This window comes from Mus caroli, chromosome 10 (genome assembly GCF_900094665.2).
Source record: "Mus caroli chromosome 10, CAROLI_EIJ_v1.1, whole genome shotgun sequence".
NCBI lineage: Eukaryota > Metazoa > Chordata > Mammalia > Rodentia > Muridae > Mus > Mus caroli.
This window is the reverse complement of record NC_034579.1, coordinates 84693592-84714005: the sequence shown is the minus strand read 5'-3', so window position 1 is coordinate 84714005 and position 20414 is coordinate 84693592. Positions and strand designations below refer to the sequence as shown.

Genomic DNA, 20414 nt, shown 5'->3' with positions numbered 1-20414 from the left:
CCCCCCCTCTCCCTCCCTCCCTCCTCCTTCCCCATCCTCCTCTCCATCTGCAAATGCCAAGGATCATACTTGCACTGCCTTGCACCTGCTAGGCAGGTGTTCTATCACTGAGCTACACCCCCACGGTGGATGACTTTTCTTAAAACTTCCTTTTGTGTTCTGAACTTCATTTAAATGAAGATGAATAATTTTCCCAATTGTAACATTTTTCTATTTTGATGTTCAAACTCATCCTATTCATCCCTCATGCTTCCCCCTGGGGCTTAAGGCCTCCTCCTCCTCCTCCTTTGGCTGAGATCACTGGGAGTGATTTCCCAGCATGATCCAGGACTTGCATGCAGGTGTTCGTCTGGCTCAGCTCCATGGACCAGCAGGCTGGCCATCTCTTTGGTCATGAATCTTGCTTAGACGCTTTGGTTTTCGCATTGGATTTCAATTCTCACCTCTGCTCGGCTGAATTTGAAAATACCCAGTACTTACTGTAATCTGAAGCCTCCCAAGGCTCTCCTCCAAGTACAAAAATAAAGAGTCAAATCATCTATGGTCTAACTTCTGTCAAGCCCCACTGAGAAAATGTCGCTCTGTGGATTTTCACCTTGGACACTCTGTCTGTCCACTCTCATGGCCATGCAGGATTGGAGCATAACACCGACTCTGATCACCACGAACTCGGGCTGTACTGCATTGTCTATCCCCCAGCCCCATTATCATTATCATCTAGATCTACATCTATGTCTAAATCTTCTAAGCAACTGCCACAGAAGCGTACAGTGTCCCAGAGACTAGGCTCTGGACTAGCAGTTCTCAACCTGTGGGCTTTGGCCCCTTTGGGGATCCCATATTAGACGTCCTGCATATCAGATATTTATATTATGATTTATAACAGCAGTAAAATTAGAGTTATGAAGTAACAAAATAATTTTATGGTTGGGGGTCAGCACAACGTGAGGAGCTGTATCAAAGGGTTGCAGCATCAGGAAGGCTGGGAACCACTGCTCTGGACCGTCTGTGGACTCTGTAACCCTCACAATGTCTTACACAGCCTAAATTATCACCTCCTTTCCATCTGTGAGGAACTCAGGATCAGCAACACTGATAAGATTGGTCAGGTTTACACAGATCTACTGAGGGGCAACATCACATTCAAGTCAAGAGCGATTTCACATTTATTGCCCCCCTAAGATACCGTATTGTATAGATTGTATAGAACATCATTGTATAGATGCTCATGGAGAATGGGTGCACAATGTCACTCCATGGGGACCAGGGGGAAGGACATCCTTTCTGACTCACTGAGGATTTGATTTCTGTGGGGATGGTGTATACAGTGCTTTCAGAGAAATCCTGCCATTCACCTTGACCTCCACAAGTTCAGAGGCCTATTTGTTACTTGGTCTTGATAACCACACAGAGCTCTGTGCTGTCAACAGGCACTAGAACTTTGAGATTCTAGAACTCTGGTCTGGACTCTAGTCTGTATTTTCCCTAGTTCACATTTGTGTGTCCCCATACATTCAGGCCTATGTATCTATTAATGGTAGCACCCTGAATCTTGTATAGAATGCAGCAAGGCCGCATGACCATACAATCATTTCAACATTTATCAAAGGGGTTTAACTTTGCTTAACCCATTCCTGATAACACAATTATAAGAATGTGTTGGATTTGGCATCCAACATACCATTAGTTAAGTGTGACAAGAAGGGAAGTGAGCTGTGGTGGGAAGGGCCCCTAGGCATGCAGGGGAGCCATGCTTTAAGCGAAGATGATTCTGGTCTGTCCAGCTACACTTTCCATTAGGATTAGAAAACCAGAGGCCTCATTGCCATGACTGGGATCATGAAAAATGTGTTGGTTCCATAGCATTGGACGCTACAGCCCTAGACCTGGCTATTCCTTAACAGGTGTTTAGATCTGACATTCAGGACTGTGCCTTCACCTGGGAGGCAGGAACAAAGAATTGTTACTAATTAATTAATATTTAATTAATAAGACATTATTATTAGTTACTGCCCTGATTAGCCTCAGGTCAGCTGTCAGTGTGCTCCAATGGTGGACCATGCGCAAAGCCCTTAGATTTTCTGCATCTGCTACACACCGCAGGGATGACATCTTAATCATGCTCAGTAGTGTCGCTCAAGAGACAGACTGAGAAGAGGGTGTGAAGGCCCAGCGGTTAACAGCTCTTGTTGTTGCAAAGGACACAGGTTCGATTCCCTAGCACCCATGTGGAGGATCACTACCTTCTCAGTCACGAGGCATGTATGTGGTGCACAGACCTACATGTGGGCAAAACACTAGTGGACATAAAATAATAAAAATGAATCTAGAAGAAGAGGTAGAAGGAGAAGGGTGAGGAGGAGGAGTGGTTTTTTTGAGTTCCTTCCATCCTAGGAGCTCTAGGACTCTCTGAGGAGAAGCTGATGTCAGTCCTCCACCCAGTTAGTTAGCAATACAATCACTGAGTAAAAGACAAGAGGTCCCAGAAGGACGTGCACAATTGAAGACATGCTAAACAGGATCACATTATTCAAAGGCCAGTTGGAGGACTGCAACAACTCTCCAGTTAGTGCTTCAAGAGGCAATGACCAAGGGTTGTTGTCATCTTAGAAAATATTATTATTTCAGCTGTGCCTGGAGGCGCAGGCCTTCAATTCTAGATCATCAAAGAGGTTGAGGCAGAAGGAGTGCAACTTTAAGGCCTGCCTGGGCTATAGAATGAGTTCAATGCCAGTGTAGGCAACCAGTGAGGTCTCAATTTTAAGGTCTGAATTAATAAATAAAGAGTGCTGGGGTGCAGCTCAGTAATGGAGACCTTGCCTAATATGCTCGAGTCCCTAACATCAATTCCTAATACTGTGAAAAGCTTTTTGTTTTGTCATGGTTTGAATATGCTTGGCTGATGGAGTGGCACTATTAGGTGTGGCCTTGTTGGAGTAGGTGTGTCACTGTGGGCATAGGCTTTAAGACCCTCATCCTAGCTGCCTGGAAGTCAGTCTTTCACTAGCAGCCTTCAAATGAAGATGTAGAGCTCTCAGCTCTGCCTGCACCATGCCTGCCTGGATGCTGCCATGCTCTCGCCCTGATATTAATGGGCTGAACCTGTGGACCTATAAGCCAGCCCCAATTAAATGTTGTCCTTATGAGAGCTGCCTTGATCATGGTGTCTGTTCACCGCAGTCAAACCCTAACCAAGATGCATTTCAATAATCACCTCCTTAAAACCATTCCCAACGGCCAAGCATTTTACCCAGTCTGTATCCCTTTCTTGTCCGCTTTTTGTACTTGGTGAATTACTGTTCCTCTTTGGAGACACCGTCCAGACTCGAGCTCCTCAAGACTCTCTTCGAGTCTCCTTTCCTGTCCCCCCAGGCTAAGTTAAGGTCTCTTTCTTGTAGTCCCTCACCCCTTGGGCATAACTTTGCTCTTGTATGGCATTTGCTAGGATTTTCCCTGTGTAGCTCTGATTCCCTAGTTGACTGGGAGCCTTGAGGGGTGCTTGTCCCCTTCAACTTTGCAAGTCTAGGGGCTTAGTATATGGTTGGTACCTGACAGGTGATGGATTAAATGTAGAAGGAAGCTGTGGTAGGCCCCTAGGTTAAGGGCTCTGTACCTTAGGATCAAGATGGGTCACCCTGTCGTTTTATCTCTTTTCCCCACAGAAAGGCCTGATGGGAAAATGCTGAGCCAATGCCTCGGGATGGAGGAAAGGGTCTTCTGTCTGGGTTGTCAGTATGGCCTCCACACAGAAGCCATGCTTCTCTCTGTCTCCATTTTGTTTGAATTCTTGTGTTCTAAAAGCTGGGATAAGCTTCCTCTACAACTTGCTTCACCCACGTCCAGAGGCAAAAATAACTTGAGAATATTCTGGGCGTATTCACAGATTCTATTGACATCTCTTGAGCTTTACCTACAGCTAATTTTCCCAAGGACCTCCTAGGAACCACCCGAATAGTTTACAGAAATACACATTGCCTAATCATGACCTTCAGCATCTGGAAGCAGGACCTCCCCTGCCAAGATGTTTATCCGGACCAGAACTGACATACTGGCTGGCCAGCATGCAGATTCCTCCTCTGCAGCTGATTTATGCTAACCGAGAGAGGAGGGAGGTTACTTTTCCTAATTATAATAGGAGAACATGTAGACAAAGTCGGAGATACAGAGAACACAGAATAAAATTAACTTCACCTGTGAAACTCCACTGCTGGGCTATAGCTGCTGCTGCATTTTGCTGTGTTTTCTTCTTGTGTTTGTATACACATTCATGTACCTTATAAACTATGTGAATGTTTATTTACATATGCGAATTTAGATATCAAGTCTGGATAATATTTTATGTGCATTTTTATAAGTTGCTTTTCATGCTATATCATGAGCAGCTTTCACATGCCATTATACGTTCTTCAAAGACAATACTTTGGAAGGTGGCAGAGCAGCCCACTGCATCTATTAAGGTTTAATGTCATGCCTCACCCTGAGGATAGAAGGCTTGGCATGCTGGCCAAGACATGACTTGCTTCCTGGTAAAAGACCAGGTTTCCTTCCTTCCTTCCTTCCTTCCTTCCTTCCTTCCTTCCTTCCTTCCCGAGACAGGGTTTCTCTGTGTAGCCCTGGCTGTCCTGGAACTTACTCTGTAGATCAGGTTGGCCTTGAACTCAGAAATCCACCTGCCTCTGCCTCCCAAGTGCTGGGATTAAAGACATGCGCCACCACTGCCCGGCAAGACCAGGTTTTCTACGGAGACCTAATGGCATGGGGTCAGCTTGTGGATTTACCTTCTAAGGTTTCTGGCCAAGTATGGCCTCTCACACCCACCCTGTGGGGACAGGACCACTAGGAGAATGAAAGACCCCTGAGGGATTTGGCAAGAAAATGGGGGAGAGACTTTCCAGATTTTATCTTCATCATCTCCTTCAACAGCTGATGTGTGTAGTGGAAGCTACAGTAAACTCTTAACTGGCTCATGAAGCCTTGGAAATGGGACTTTCACCAAATTCAAGACAAACTTAAGAGGCTTGCTGTGGAAAGTCTTTCTCAAATGGATGTGCCCATTTCCTTGACTGAGTAAACTCAGTACTGCCATCCATCTGTATTTGGACTGAACTGAGGATGCTCAAGTGTCTTATGTAAAATGGGGTGGTATGTGTACATCACCTGTAAACACCTTCCTATATGTTCTATGCCACCTCGAGATGACTTGAAATACTAAGTAAATGTACATTCTATCCAAATGCCTGACTGCACGACACTGGCTAGGGGATAATGACAAGAACAATAAGCTGGTACATGTTGAGTATAGAGTCGATCCTTTTCAGAGCATTTTTGACTTGTGGCTGGTTAAATCCATGGATACAGAGCTGGAGGAATGGCAGGCTGCTTATTGCCGATGCCCGCCTAATGCCTCAGGCTCATCCTTCTGAACTGAATGAATGAGTCGTCATGCCTCCAAACTTACCACATGTTCTCACAAAGTAAATAGTCAGCTTCCAACCAAGTCCCCCTCCTCTGGGAGACCCCATCCTGCTGGGCACTGCGACAACCTCGTGACGACAGGGATATAATTTTAGTGTAACTACTTGTTCTAACCCAGCTAGATCTACAGTGCTTAGAGAGCGGGGACCTGTATGTGGCTCACGGCAGGCACACAATAAATACAGGTGTGCATTTGTACGATATTTTACTTTTTCTCTCACATGTGGGACAAAGGGACACTAAAGTATGCTGAAAACCAAAACCTGAGACATCAATCCTAACCGAGGGACTGATGGCAAGAATATCGTATCACAGCTGTCCCCCTTGCTCTCCTTAGCAGCTATGACTTAATGAAAACATACGTTGTAAAGTAGGTATGTGGTGCCTCATTGAATCCTGACATTAGTCTCAGGACACGGGCACTGCTACTCTCTCTGTTATAAACAAGGAAAACAAGGATCAGTGGTATTCTTGCTCAAATTATGAAGCTAGGGACCAACCTTGGACTCAAAACTATGCTGACTGCAAAGACCACACCCCTAAATGTGATCCAGGCTGACTGCAAAGACCACACCCCTAAATGTGATTGTTAGTTATTTTGGAAGGATGCCTAAATAGAATTAGCTATTAGTGATTCTGGATGGGCAGGAAAAACTGCATCTTGATGTCTTGGAATTGTATGGACTCTTCTCCTGTGTCTTCTTCCCAAACACTACATGGTGGGAAGCATTTACATAGCACTGACACTGTGTGCTGATATAAAGGGTGCATGATACTATATATGTAAATAGCATATGTAAGTACTATTTTGTTTTATGAGTGTCAGTGGCTTTGTGAACCCAACACAGGCTTTAGAACGAGCCTTTCTCAGGTATGGACGGATGACTGCACGAATATAAATGCCGTGAAGCAATCTGCAACAACAACAACAAAAAAATCCAAAATGCCTATTTTCTAACTGTCCGAATGTGAGATTAATTTAATATACCACCCATTACAAAAAGGACAGGAGAAAATCATATTAATCTCTGGGTATCCACCCACCGTTGGCTCATGGCTTGGTTGATTTTCAGGGGTGAATAAACGAACCACAGCAGTGCTAATCCAGCTGTGAGGTTTGGTTTGGTTTTGTTTTATGGGAAGCACCAGTGTGATAGGACTGCAGGGCTTGTAATGCCACTTTAAAAAAAATTCAATCAAGGACGTTTGCTATGTGTCTCAGCTTTTGGCCCAGTGTCAACTGGCCACATAGAACAGGGTCTCCTAAATGAAGGCGGTGACTCCACCCTGTCTGTGTAAGAGGAGCCAGAAGAAACATCACAGTGTCATCTTAGCAGCTGTCTGCCTGTTCATGTCTTTATCTATTGCCATTTATTTTCACAGCGTCAGAGTCAGGTAGACTCAAGTCGCTTTCCGTTAGAAGAAATGAGAAACAGAACAAGAAGAATGCCTCCATCCATAAATAATATTAGTTCTGTTGTCAGTGGTCAACTCACAAAGGATCAGGTTTTCTCTGTAGATTTCTCACTTTGTAGTGGCTGTGGAAGCTTCCCGCAGCCCCTTCCCCAGGAATCCTGACTCCATGGAGACCATCTCACACTCTAGGAAAGGGCTTAGGAAATGTAGTTTCATTAAATGGCTGGGAAAATCAGGAAGTGAATTTATCACGCTCCAAGTCACGTGCTGACACAGGTCCTCCTCATCTGCGGTGAGAGCGGAGGAAGTCCCCAGTGTTTGGCCTTACAACACAACCCTGGCCTTTTCTACACATCCCTGGTGCACCCGATTCCTGGTCACAGTCTGGATGACTGCAGTATGCTAGCTCCCCTTGGCATCTACTGATGGTGGAGTAGTATTGCACGCCGCTACACAGTCAGCTGACCGTGTTTTCTGAATACTGTTATTTATGTTCCTTTTGGTTTAGATCCGCTCAGGGTTCACATCTAGCCACAAAAATCTCAGGGAGGAGGGAGCTCTGTCTCCCACGTGGGCTGATTTCCAGCACCAGGGCTGCGACATTTCCTACATGTTCCCAAGCCAGTCTCAGCCCTACCACATTTTGAACATAGAAGAGCACAGAACTGCAGAATTACAAGAAAGTGAAGAATAATCATAAGTGAATATACCAGAGTATGCAAACATGTTCTTTATAGGGAACTAAGAATTAGCAAGGGTCTGTCTAGGTCAGTGGTTCTCAACCTTCCTAAAGCTGTGACCCTTTAATACAGTTCCTCATGTGGTGACTCCCAACCATAAAATTATTTTTGTTGCTACTTTATAATTGTAATTTTTTTTTGGTTTTTTTTTTTTTTTGGTTTTTTTGAGACAGGGTTTCTCTGTATAGCCCTGGCTGTCCTGGAACTCACTTTGTAGACCAGGCTGGCCTCGAACTCAGAAATCCACCTGCCTCTGCCTCCCGAGTGCTGGGATTAAAGGCGTGCGCCACCACACCCGGCTCCCTTCCCAGATTCTTAAAGCACATCTGATACGCCCCTAGGCCATGAATGTATCAACGTATTTCCAATCTAATCTACCCATACCAACTCACTACTGAGTGAACCAGAGACGGCAAGTCTCTACGTTCCCGTGGTTGTATGTATTGCCTATGCCCCGGAGCCTTCTCAGGAAGATGACCACGGTTTGGGGGTGGGGTGGGGTGGGGGGAGTTCATGGCCACAATCTCAGAATACCCTATCACTCATGGAGGTTATGAGGTAAGGAGTAAAGCTAAGCATATTCGTAAGTCTCAGACTTCTTCTCTTTCCTAGCATAACCCTTTCATAGCTCCTCCTTCCATGATGTCACTACTCAGCTAGAGCCTGGGAAACCCGATCTAGAGATTGAGACGTGTTCCAGGTCTAGTCAGTCAGTGAGACGAACAGAAATCAGATTCCACAATACTGAGGACACAGACTCTAAAACACAGGGTGGGCTTGGTGCTGCTGACCCACAGGAACAAACTAACTTAAAATGGCAAAGATTAATCAAAAATGACTAATCTTTGCTGCCAACAAAACTGAATTTAGAACCATGGAAGGAGATACATCTCGGTTTTGTCTATGAGGGTGCTTCTGGATAGCTTTAACTGAGGAGGGAACACTCACCCTGAACGTGGATCATACCATTTCATAGACTGGGGTCTCAGACAATATAAAAGAGAGAAAAGGGGGGTGGGGAAGGATGTCAGCTGAGAACAGCACCCACTTCTCTGTGTTTTTTTTTTTTTTTTTTATGGCAGATGCAACGAGACCAGCATTTTTTGATGCCACCTTTTCTCTGCCATAACACACTGTGAGCAGAGGTGAACCCTTCATTCCCTAAACTGTTTATTTTAAAGCAACTGATCTATAACCCTCATTGGTTTTCCTCTATTCTTTTTATTTTCACATCCATGTCATTGAAAAGTGAGAATATTAAGGACAAATTTAGTGTTGATTTGGATAACAGAAAGAGGCTGGGCGATTACCCAACATAACACTCTCCAAACCACACGTGCCACAGAGGCGAAGTGCTCTCCGGAAGTAGCCTCCAGGACCAGGTGAGCCTGGGAGACAGCACACCCCACTCCTTCTTCCAACCTGCGTGCATCCTGTGCGCCACAGTGTCCCCTAGGACACAAACTGTATGCAATTCAGTCTGGTTTTTATAGGAAGGCTGTGTGCTCCCCTCTCAGGCCATGGCATTTCTATGGGAAACGTTCCAGTTCCATGGGAAATGTTCCAGTTCCTACACATCACTGAGGTCTTCTTGAAGGCAGAGAAAACCAGATGGTGTGTTATAACTCTAGGTAAAAGTGTGCTGCCCTTCAAGGGTCTGCAAGGTCAAAGAGCTGTAACCTTAAACTGGAAAACAAACCACCCATTGGGACTACTTAGAAGGCAATATATGCATGCAATATATGCACTTGCAGTGTTACATAGAATTTGTTACTTTCTTTTGTCATCCCGGGTAACCCAGGGGACTGCCTCAAGTGAATTGTAAAGCCTCAAGATCCCGACTGAAATATGGAATTGCCCTACATAAAGATACAAAGAAACCTTTTCTTCCAGGCGAGCAAAGCTGTTGTGTCTCAGAATTGCTCAGGGGTCCAGGTGGAGGCTGATGGCCTTCGTTACTATTTTCGAAGTCAGACAAACTGTGTTCCCTGAGAGGGGATTAAAAAGGCCGATTTGTGTAAAACGAAAAACCTTTGGAGCAGATTCAAGAACGCCCAGTTCTGGGTGTCTATGTTAAGTCAAACATCCGGATGAAAGAGAAAAAAACTCTGTAGCAGTTGGGCCACGTGCCCTCCAAATTTATCAAGACACATTGACCATAAAACTAAACAGTGATTATTCCCCGACCCCCACCTGTCCTGTTTCAGCGCCTCATTGTGGGGCATCAGGGGGTCAAATGTCCACAGGTGCTGGTTCAGGTTTGGCCTTTGGTAGTCTTGTGAAAGGAAATCATATAGAATCTTAATAATGCAACTCCTTTTTGAAAGGGATGCATCTCTTGGGGGAAAGGGTGGAGAAGCCTCGGACAGTAACACGAGGTGATGAAAGCAGCTGAGGCGCCCTGAGGTCTGGGGGGCTGGGATGCTCTGTCCAGTGTTTTCTACTTCAGTTTTTAATTTGTGTCTATTTTTCCAGAGGCAGAGGGGAAATACTGTATGATGAATACTCTCTGGAAAGCTGATCACATCATTTAGCAGAAAAAAAGCTGTTGGCTGATGTCAGTCAGCAGGGAGGAGGTTGGTGAGGAGCCAGCCAATGCCAAACTCCCTTATTTGTGAGGGGTTCTACACATACTCTTGCAATCCTGATGAAAAATCATGGGACATAAGTCCCTGTTCTCCATTTTATTCATCAGGAAACTGGGACTCCAGAAAGTCTAAGATTGGAGAACAGGGAGGTAGCTGGGCTGGGCTGTGAACCAGAATTTGCCTGTTCTTAGAGAAAGGTGTAACATGAAAACCAAACTCCTTGCAGAAAGAATGAAATCTGACTTTTTAAAAGAAGCAACCAAGTTTCCCAAGAATGGCTGGTGACACATACGTTCTCGACATCAACAATGCAACATGGCATGTCCTGCAAATCCCAGACGAAATGACTTTAATCAGCGCTTTAAGTCTGTGCAAACAATTGAATTTAGAGATGCTTAAGGCAGCCTCGGGGAGTTTTGCTTTGCAGTCCTGGCCACACACCCGTTTTGTATTATTCTCCTCGCCTCTCCTGAATCAGAGTAGGTATTTTAAAAGCCCACAAGTATCCTTTCCAATTTTCAATCATCAGGACCTACAGGACTGAGTGACACACAGCAAGATCTAAAGGTTATCAAGCGTAAGCCTGGCTGACACTCGCATGGTGCAAATTTGCGACATGGCTGGACTTGGTCTGTGGAATTTGTTAGAGCTGGAAGAAATGCCTTCTTGTACCCACTACACTGAATCACACTGGGTTTCCCAAAATGTGTTACACTGATTTTTGTTTAATTCTCCAAATTTGTTTATTTAAAAAAATCCAGTGAGCAGGGAAGAAAAATGAAATAAAGTAGCATTTCAAATTCTTCTGATTGTAAATTATTTGGGGCTTACAGTCACATCAGTTGTATCTGCTTAAACTGTGAAACAGCCAGGATTCTACCTCAGAGCTATAGTCGGGCAACTTGTGCCGTCTTGAGGGTGGGCCTATCTTAAGGGAGCATGTAGTGTTAAATTTTTGTTTTAATTTAATTTTGTTTTCACTTTTGGAGGCTGTTATAACCCAGTTTTCAGGCTTACTGACAAATACAGCTCTGTCACGACTCAAGGAAGTTGTTTTAAGACTTACTCTGACGTGAACATGCGGGTCAAACTTTGGGGCTCCCAATTGCTATTTGTACAGTATCTGATCTAACTACTAGTCAATCCAGAAAACTGAATATTAGAGAAGTAAATGTACTTATCACGTCTAATACTTAGAAATGGCCACAGGAGAAACATGCAGAGATAATGAAGGGGAGCAGGAGGCTGGAAGATCTTACTGTATTTTGGGCACCAGAAGAGGGAAGGGATTTCTCAGACTGGAAAAGGGGAAGCAGAGAGTTGAATCTCAACAGCTGAGAAATCAGGAGAGTATAGGTAGAGTTCCAACCTGAACGGGAGGCTGACCATATGGGAAACTCAAGCAAACTAAGTCTGCCAAAAGGATTTCTTCATGGCTTGATGGGTTGGATTGTGATGCCCTTGAAAATCCCATTTGGAGCTCTAATCTCTAGTACCTCGGGGTGTGATGGGATTGGTTGGTTAAAACTATGTAGACTGCAGTGTTTCATCATGGCAGACTAAGCAAACTGATCCATCCATCCATCCATCCATCCATCCATCCATCCATCCATCATCCATCCAAAAAGGATGGGAACTCACCACATCAAAGGCAGTAAACACGTGACAGTAGTGGTGGTTGGACTTCAAATCTTTTGTGATATAGGCAAATGTTGAGAGGTCTTCTGGGTCCTGGGCAGCACAGGAGATATTACGAATTTCATGTTCGGCGATTATATTCTAGAAGAAATGACACAAGGATCACTGTTTTCCATTGAGCACATTTTAGAATCAGGACAGGTAATCTGGGAACCAGTTGCTTTTCTTTTCTCTAGAAGGTTCTAGTCCATGAGCTGCCCATGGGTGAATGCACACCAGGTCTGGAAGGAATATTTTCATTTAATATTAATTAATAATAATAATTAATAACAACAACCTAAAATAGCCATATCCTGGATCAGTGGCTCTTGCCAGGTGCTGTGCATGGAAGCAGTCTGGATGACAGTAATTACCAAGCACTTTCCCCATTTCCGATTCCCACGTCCAGCTGTAGATGCACAGTCTTGCCTGTTGCTAAGCCTGTCTGGGAGCGATCACTTGTCACGTGTGAGGAGAGCTGAGATCAAAAGCATCTGTCCAGATCCTTCGAGGTTGTGTTTGTCACAGGGCCTTTGGCTGTGTTAAGAGAAGTGCTCCGACAGTAAGAGCGGGTTCGGAACAAAGCCCAGTGCTATCCTCTCTCCTCAAGGTTCTCAGGTGACTGAAGGCCAGGGAAACACTACAGTGGGACATTCAGCTTCAGGTGCCTTGCTGGATGCAAGGACCTATGGATAGGAGATTTCTATCCTCACTAGATCCACGACAGAATATTGGGGTGTGTGTGTGTGCGTGGGTGCATGTGTGTGCCTCATGCAGGGAAGGTGTCAAGCCGGGGGCTGAGGTCTGGGGTTCTTTGAAGAGCTGACAGTCTTTTGAGCTCACTGATTACAGTGAGCTTTTTGTCTCCCCCCTCTCTGTTTTAATGGAGCTGCATTTCTTGTGCCTTCTCCCTCCTAGCCTCTGAAAATAACTGGTGGGAGGAACAGTTTTGTGCCACTGTCCTGCAGCTTAACCAGAGAGCATCATCTTTGCTGCAGAACATGCTGGAAATCTCCTTTGGTACACAGATGTATTTAAAAAGCCCTGTTATAATACAATCTTTTTTTTTAAAAATCTTATAATTTCTCACATGTCTTTTGCAGTTGTCATAGATATAAACCTCCCAATGCTTCAGTTACCCTAATTACTTTTTAATTGAGTATCTTAAAGAACCCGTTGGCAATACAGTGTTCCGTGTCTACTCATCAATGCTTAAAAACACTTACAAAATGTCCTTCCCTGCCAGCACCCTTGGTGAGTACTTCATGTCCCTCACTCTACCAAGCTCTGTGGTTGGAAAGCAATTACAGGATTAGTACATAAAAGACAATTAAATGAAGACATTCTTCACCGTGGCCTTGAATGCCGACACCATGTGCAGCTGCTCTGTCAAAAATAACTCAAATTGAAATTGGAAACCATAAACAAGTAACATTCTACTGCCAGATAGCTTCAATATACTAAGTCACGGTTTTCTTCCTACACTCAGGTAGCATTTCTTTAAATGGAACATTACATTAGGAACTCGTGAGTCTTTAGAAGGAATTTTATGGTCTGTGTAGCCTTTGTAGGTGCTGTGTTACCAGGTGCAGGGAGTCTTGGCCATCATTGGGTTGTGGTTGTTGGACTCCAGAAATCTGGGCTGAGTGGCCCCACCTGTCAATCTAGTTAGTGATGGAATCTAGCTTCACTCAGGTTAGGCATTTCTGGGCATGCTTGTGGGGGATTATCTTGATTACTGTGCATTTGAAGAGGGAAGTCTTGCCCACTGTGGGCAGCACCAATCCATGGGCCCACTCCTAGACTAAATGAAAGGGAGAGATGGAGTTGGGCATAACACATGTTGCTCTCTGCTTCCTTACTGTATGCAATGTGACCAGCTGCCTCATGGGATCGTCCCTGTGACCTTCCTGCAATGGTTGATGGCAACCTGAACCTGAGCCGAGATAAAACCTCTCTCCATCTTGCTTTTCTCTTGCATTTTGTCAGAACACAGTGACAAGTAGATAAAACACCTACCCAGGAGCTACAACCAGCAGGTAAGTACTGGCTCTAGCTTGAAGCTGCCATTTGCAGTCTTGAAGACCTTTGCCCGCAGAAGGGGAATGCTACAAGTGCCCTATGGGGTTTGCTGCACTCAATCTCCTAGCTCTTGACAATTCATTTCTACAGTGTTGTGGTTCTGTGCAAAACCACAAAGCAGAGAGGTTGGCTCTCCAGTGCTCCATCCTCCTCTGTCCTCTGAACCCTCCTAGGATTTTTCTGGAGGTCTGTTACTTCTTGTCCCCAAGAGGCCAGGTCTAGCACGGAGAATGGAGCCCAGAGTATGCCTCACATTCTTGGCTAATGCTGTATCACTGAAGTCTGTCCCAGGCTCAGGGTTGGCTTTCCTGATTCTTTGAGGTATCTGTGATGCTTGTATCATACAAACATCCTCTTACCTCACTGCTGAAAATGTCTCAGCTAGGAGGAAAGTAATGCTATTAAGATAGTAGGCAGGAATATACTCACAGACCTTTGTGATAATATCCTTGGTAAAGCATGGTGAGGATTGGGATGACTGAGTGCCTCCCTCACTATCACCCACTTTTGAGGATGGAGAGGCCAGTTCTCTCTCTGTGACATGGATCCAAAGACTCTGCAGCTGCTCTATGACTGTATGGAGGCTGCATGGTCAACTCAATTCTTCTCTCTTTAGTCATAGATCAATTTCTGTCTACTCAATAAATTAAAAGTTATTATGAATGATGTTATCATGAAGTACTGTCTGTAGTTCCATGTAAGATCAGACTCTTGTCTGTTAGCTTTCATGTCTAAGAATGTTTGTTCTCAGGAAGGCAGAGCTTGCCAAAGGTTCATGAGAAGGGCTGGGAAGGGTCTCATCTACTCTCATTTAGGTAGGGTTTGACAACTTTATGCCTTTCAACTTCTGCCTGACTGCCACCTCTCATCATGTAGAAAAAGAGGTACAGATGCCTCTGGCCTGGTGGGTGTGGAATTAAACTGTTTGGTCCAGCTACTTCAGATGACAATTCGAAGAAAGGCATGAGATTCCAAAGGGATGCAGCCTAGGAATGTGCCCCTCCCCACACCCTTCATCTTTACCCTAGAACAGAGAGCTTCTCTTGACCATTTCCTTAGGCTAGACTCTTGCATCAAGGGACAGAAATGTTTCCCCAAGAGAAGGACCAGGATGCAGGCAGTGCTCTGAGAGAACAGGAAATGTCCATGAACAGGTGTCCCATGCTGAAGACCACACTGTACACCCACTCTGGTCTCACGGGACTCCTAGCTGCTTCTGAGAAGTGTGTACTTTGAAAAAGAGTGAGCACTTACTGCCATGTTTGAAACTGGCATTCAAAGGAAAAAAATCACAAACTAAAGTGAAAAAGACTCTAATATTCTTTCTAGTGCCATGGTAGGGAAGGCTGAGGGGGAAAAAGCTGGGGAGAGTAAAGGTGATCCAGCCCTATGTCATTCCTGGATGTCTGAACCGGGGTCACCTCTTGGAAGACCCTGCTAATTTCAAGAAAGGTCAATAAACAAACAGCTGGAGTCCTTGTGGCCAGGTCCCTGCAGGGGGTGACTCTGGGCTGCTGATCTATGGAAGCAGATGTAATTTCTCTAAAACATTTTAGGACGAAATCTATTCCAAGCTTCATTTCAAATGCAAGGTCTCTTTTGCTTCTTCCATCTTAAATCAGGCGTAGTGATTAGTTTCCTAAGTTGCTAGGCAATGCATCTATGTGTCTATAACTAGTCATCTGGCCCTTCCCCATGAACTCAGAGCTACTTTATTGACTAGAAAAGACACAGTTCATTGGAGGGCTCTTCTTTTGCATTCCCTAATAGGGGCTAATAGGAAAGGAAGGGTAATTAACATATAATTAATTACCCATTGTTCCTTAAACTAATTGGGTGAAGGTAGCTGTGGAGTAATAGAAGAAGTATTAGGTTAGGCAGCAGAAAAATCCATGACAAACAGGCTGTGTCTTTGGGCAGACATTGGCCAAAGGACATGGACCTTCGGGTGTCTGTGTGGATTAGACAACCCTGCCCATCATACCAGTGGAAGGCAGAGGAACACATGGTAAAGAGTCAAGTACACTAGAAGCACACTAATGTATGTGTGTGTCTTAGCCCAGGCTCCATGGCCACTAGCACCTGAAATGATGAATTCCTTACATCTACTTCTATCAACAAGTCCTTCAGAACAATGTGGCCCACCAAGGCCATACGTCCCAGTGGGGGACAATCCAAGGGATATAGAAAGCAGCAAGTGAGTTCACCTTTTCTCCCTTCTGGCACATTCTTCAAGCCTTCTGATGCTGGCCCTCAGCCTCGCTCATGCTCTTCAGATCTCAGTGGAGCCTTAGACTTGTTTGTTTTTTTTTTTTTCTGTCTCTTTGACCAATCTCTACTTCAGTTTCTCACACCACAACTATAAGACTATCCCCTTGAGACACCCAGTCTCCTCCAACATTGTCATGTTGAAGAGGAGCAGTGTCACACAGCCAGGCGAAGTAAATGTCCTCCAGCTCTTTAGAGAGCCAGGTATGTGCTGTGGTAGTTGTAGACACCTTGTTACCACTACCACCAGACACACTGTGCTTTTCCTCCTGAACCTGAAAGTTGGTTACAGGTTACAGTGCAAGGACTTGAAAGATATTCAAGATGTCTTTGTTCAGGGTCTTTATTTACACAAAATTATCTTTTGCACACTTACTTTTCTGTGCTGATGCTTTCAAGGAGGTTGGCAAGGAGTCTACACAGTCACTGGTGACTGAGTCAGAAGTTTCTCAAGAGGTATCGAGTTTATAGACCTTTATGTGTCTGTCTGCAGATGGTAAGCAGACCCAGCTAAGCATCCCTCACTGTTCCGATGGTGGAGGTCTGGTCAAAGAGGATGTAATAAATGCATACTCAGGTGGGTTATGACACTACTGAATGACAGACATGACCCTTTAGGCTATAGTAACTTCCAAGAGCAAAGGGCTCATGCTCAGAAATGGTCAGAGAATCCAATTCAGCTCAGAGAGTGCCAAATTCAACATTGCTCTTCACATTCTTCAGATTCAATAGGGGGAGGGAGTTGCTTTAGATTTTAGGGTGGTGTGTGTGTGTGTGGTATTGGGAGAAGGTCCAAGTGCCAAAGCCTTCTATGGTGGTTCGAATATGCTTGGCCCAGGGAGTAGCACTACTAGGAGGTGTGGCCTTGTTGGAGGAAACGTGTCACTGTGGGGATGGGCTTTGAAACCCTCCTCCTAACCACATGGGAGCCAATCTTCTCCTGTCTGCCTTTGAATCAAGATGTAGAACTTCCAGCTCTTCTAGCCACATGTCTGCCTGGATGCTGCCATGCTCCTTCCTTGAGAATAATGGATTGAACCTCTGAACCTGTAAGCCAGCCCCAATTAAATGTTGTCCTTATAAGAGTTGCTTTAGTCATGGTGTCTGTTCACAGCAATGGAAACCCTAACTAAGATATCTTTCTTTCACACTGGATAGACTAAGTAGCAATGATACCACCAATGAACATTCCAACCGAACTCTTCAAACAAGTCTGATTTAAGGATAAGGCAATTTTAAGTACCAGAAACTAAATTCTCCAAGAAATAGAAAAGCCAATCAAGGGTTGTTCTGATTTGAGTCTCTGCAACTGTAATCTGACATAATAACAGCCAACGGCATACTGCACAGCTGAGCCATCATTAAAGATAATGCACTTAATATTACTTTGATTACTGTCAGTCATCATGATAATGCTGTGTTACAGGCTTTCTACCTCAGTTCTAGAATCTTCCCCCAAACTGGGAAGTTTTTTTATAGCATATCTGGGGGGCACTTGGGCTTATCCGACTGCCAATGCAACATTTTTATAGAAAAGTGGTCAGGAAACTTTCTAAAGGGCTGGTCCAGATGCTTACAGTTACAGACGTAAAAGGGTCATCGTCCCTGGGACGTGTCCCTGATGTTGCAATCTAGTTGCTCTGGCTCCCTGTTCCCCACTGCTGAAGTTGACTTGTTTCATGACTCTCCATTCCACTTCTTCCAAATGGAGTGTGTTTGGGGGCAAGACCAGGGTGACTGATGCAGAAAACAAGCACTACTTACTTGTTTGGTCATCACCTCATCTCTCTCTTTATCGACTGAAAGGGCAGGAGAGTAAAACCCTCCAACAGACCTTTAGGGGTTTGTGAGAAGCCAGTCAGCTTTTATGACTGTGACAGTGGCCACACCTTAAGCTTTCTAGGTTACCACTAGGATTCTGTGGTCTTGGCTCAGAAGGGAATTGCTAAGATGATTTGAAGGCAAACACAACCCACTTGGCCACATTTGACCTCAGAGCTGCCAAGCGTTCCCACTGTGAGCGCAAGGACACAGCATGTCCTCAGCTGCTTCCCTGATTGAGTTTGTTAGGAAAACAAACAGTAGCAACTCTCTTCATTGCAGTCGCTGGGGATGAAAGGCGGTTATAGAATACGAAATGTCAGGGTGTGCTCCTTACATATACCAGGTATTCACGACCTATCCTGAAAGAGGGGACAACCACTTCCTGGCTTTTTTGGCTAAGATCAAGTGTCGTTTCCAAAGGCAAGAACTTACATATAATACTTATTTATTTTAAAGAACAACACAAAGACCAACCTCCTCGCCCTTCATCTATTCTCATCTATTCTCATTCTTCTGGTGAAGGAATGACTCTGTGCCTTTAATGAGTGATTTGCTGCTGTTGTCTCAGTGTCCTCTAGCTCCAAAGGGACATGAGTGTTAAGTGGTCCCTGTCTACTAGAGAGGACATTGTGAAATGTAAGCACAAAACATGTATGACAATCCTAGATTAAGATCCCAAATGAACCATGCCTTTCTCTGTGGGTATTTGCAGCCATGGCATGAGCAGGAAGCAGGAAGGTGGGGGGAGCGGGGAGAGTGACAAAATGGGCCACGCCAGGATTTTATGTTCCCTACTTCAGGACTATGTCTGCAACTTGGACCAAAGAGAGGTTGGGCACCTACCTTATTTGCCGCATCAATAAATTTTACTCCTTTATATGAGACGGAAAGGATGATAGTGGGGACTTTCTTCATTTGCTCTGTAGACTTCTGAAATTAAATTTAGAATGCTGTTAGAACAGTGTGCTGTTGCGTGGCAACTGAAGCACATTGGGTTTTTTTTTTCCTCTTGAAAGATAAAAATGAACTGATGCTAACACACACACACACACACACACACACACACACACACACCACACTATCAGATTTAAATGGCTGTCTCTCTTGCCATTAGCTAGGCCTTGGGCTTATAAAGTATCTGTTGACCCTACTACTTCTTATGGTACAAGGGCACTCCTTTCCCTTGACATCAGCAGGAGGTCAGTGAACTCTGTCCATTTCCTTGAGAAGACTTAAGCCACACCATTTGACACCAACGATGCCATTGGTGCATTTCAACAGCAACAAAATATATGGTGCCGCTGATCCTTCCTCCTCCACACTTTCATTCTTCAAGGCACAGGGAATGTTCAGATGTGGACTCAGAACAGGGATTTAAAATACACCCCTGCGAGTTTTTTCCTTGATCCTGGCCAAATCCCAGAAGTGGATATAACATTCATAGCCGCATCACACAGGACCACACAAGACTTCATTCTGCTCCATCACAGCTAAGACTTCCAGGAGCCGACCTTGTTCAGAGTCACAGGAAAAAAAAAAAGCTAGACCATAGACAGGCCAGGCAAGTGACTTCATCCTCGGCTATATTCCTGCAGACTGAGCCCTCTCTTGGGACGGATGTTCCCTCTGGCTTCACATGTGGGGTTGGCAGCTTCTGCCATTTATGCAGCTGCACAAGGATTCTGTGAAATCTACTCTGTGACTTTCTTGCCTATGTCACCAGTCACCAACAGTCTTGCTTACTCCATATTCCTCCATGAATACACCCTCAATCATCACATTAAACACAGAGACAGACTTACCTGACAGTTAGCCTGATGGATTTTCCACACAAGCCAGGTGGGAACAGAATGGGAGAGAAAACACAAGAGCGGGGGTGAGCAAGAAAAGTAACCATCTCAATAGTTCACCGACAGTGGGAGTTTAAAACGTAAAGGGAGCAGAAAGAGAGCAGGTTTCATGGACGGAGGCAGATCCCGTGAGACCGTTACTTCAGAAACTGCTGCAAGCTTTCGATGGCCCTGCCTCGGTTTCTCTTTCTCTGTTATCTCAACTTCTGGTTCACAGAGCTGCAGAGCCTTAGGACTGACGTGCAAGGAAGGTCCACTTTGAGCCTTAGACAGCCAGCCGTCTACTTCGGGGCACTCGGGGAAAGACGGGAACTTTTAAAGTTAATGTATGCCACTCACTATTCCATTAAAAAAAAAAATTCTGGCCGGGCGTGGTGGCGCACGCCTTTAATCCCAGCACTGGGGAGGCAGAGGCAGGCGGATTTCTGAGTTCGAGGCCAGCCTGGTCTACAAAGTGAGTGCCAGGACAGCCAGGGCTACACAGAGAAACCCTG

General features: G+C 44.9%; 1 protein-coding gene across 1 annotated transcript in view; it reads right to left on the bottom strand.

The window, feature by feature from the left end:
• Window positions 1-20414, bottom strand: part of Anks1b (ankyrin repeat and sterile alpha motif domain containing 1B) — a 1052697-nt gene that overhangs the window by 12412 nt on the left and 1019871 nt on the right. The window contains exons 23-25 of the mRNA XM_029482977.1: window positions 19873-19884; window positions 18914-19000; window positions 11861-11998 (exon numbers count right to left, since the gene is read on the bottom strand). Coding sequence (XP_029338837.1) covers window positions 11861-11998; window positions 18914-19000; window positions 19873-19884 — 237 coding nt within the window. The remainder of the gene's footprint in view (window positions 1-11860; window positions 11999-18913; window positions 19001-19872; window positions 19885-20414) is intronic.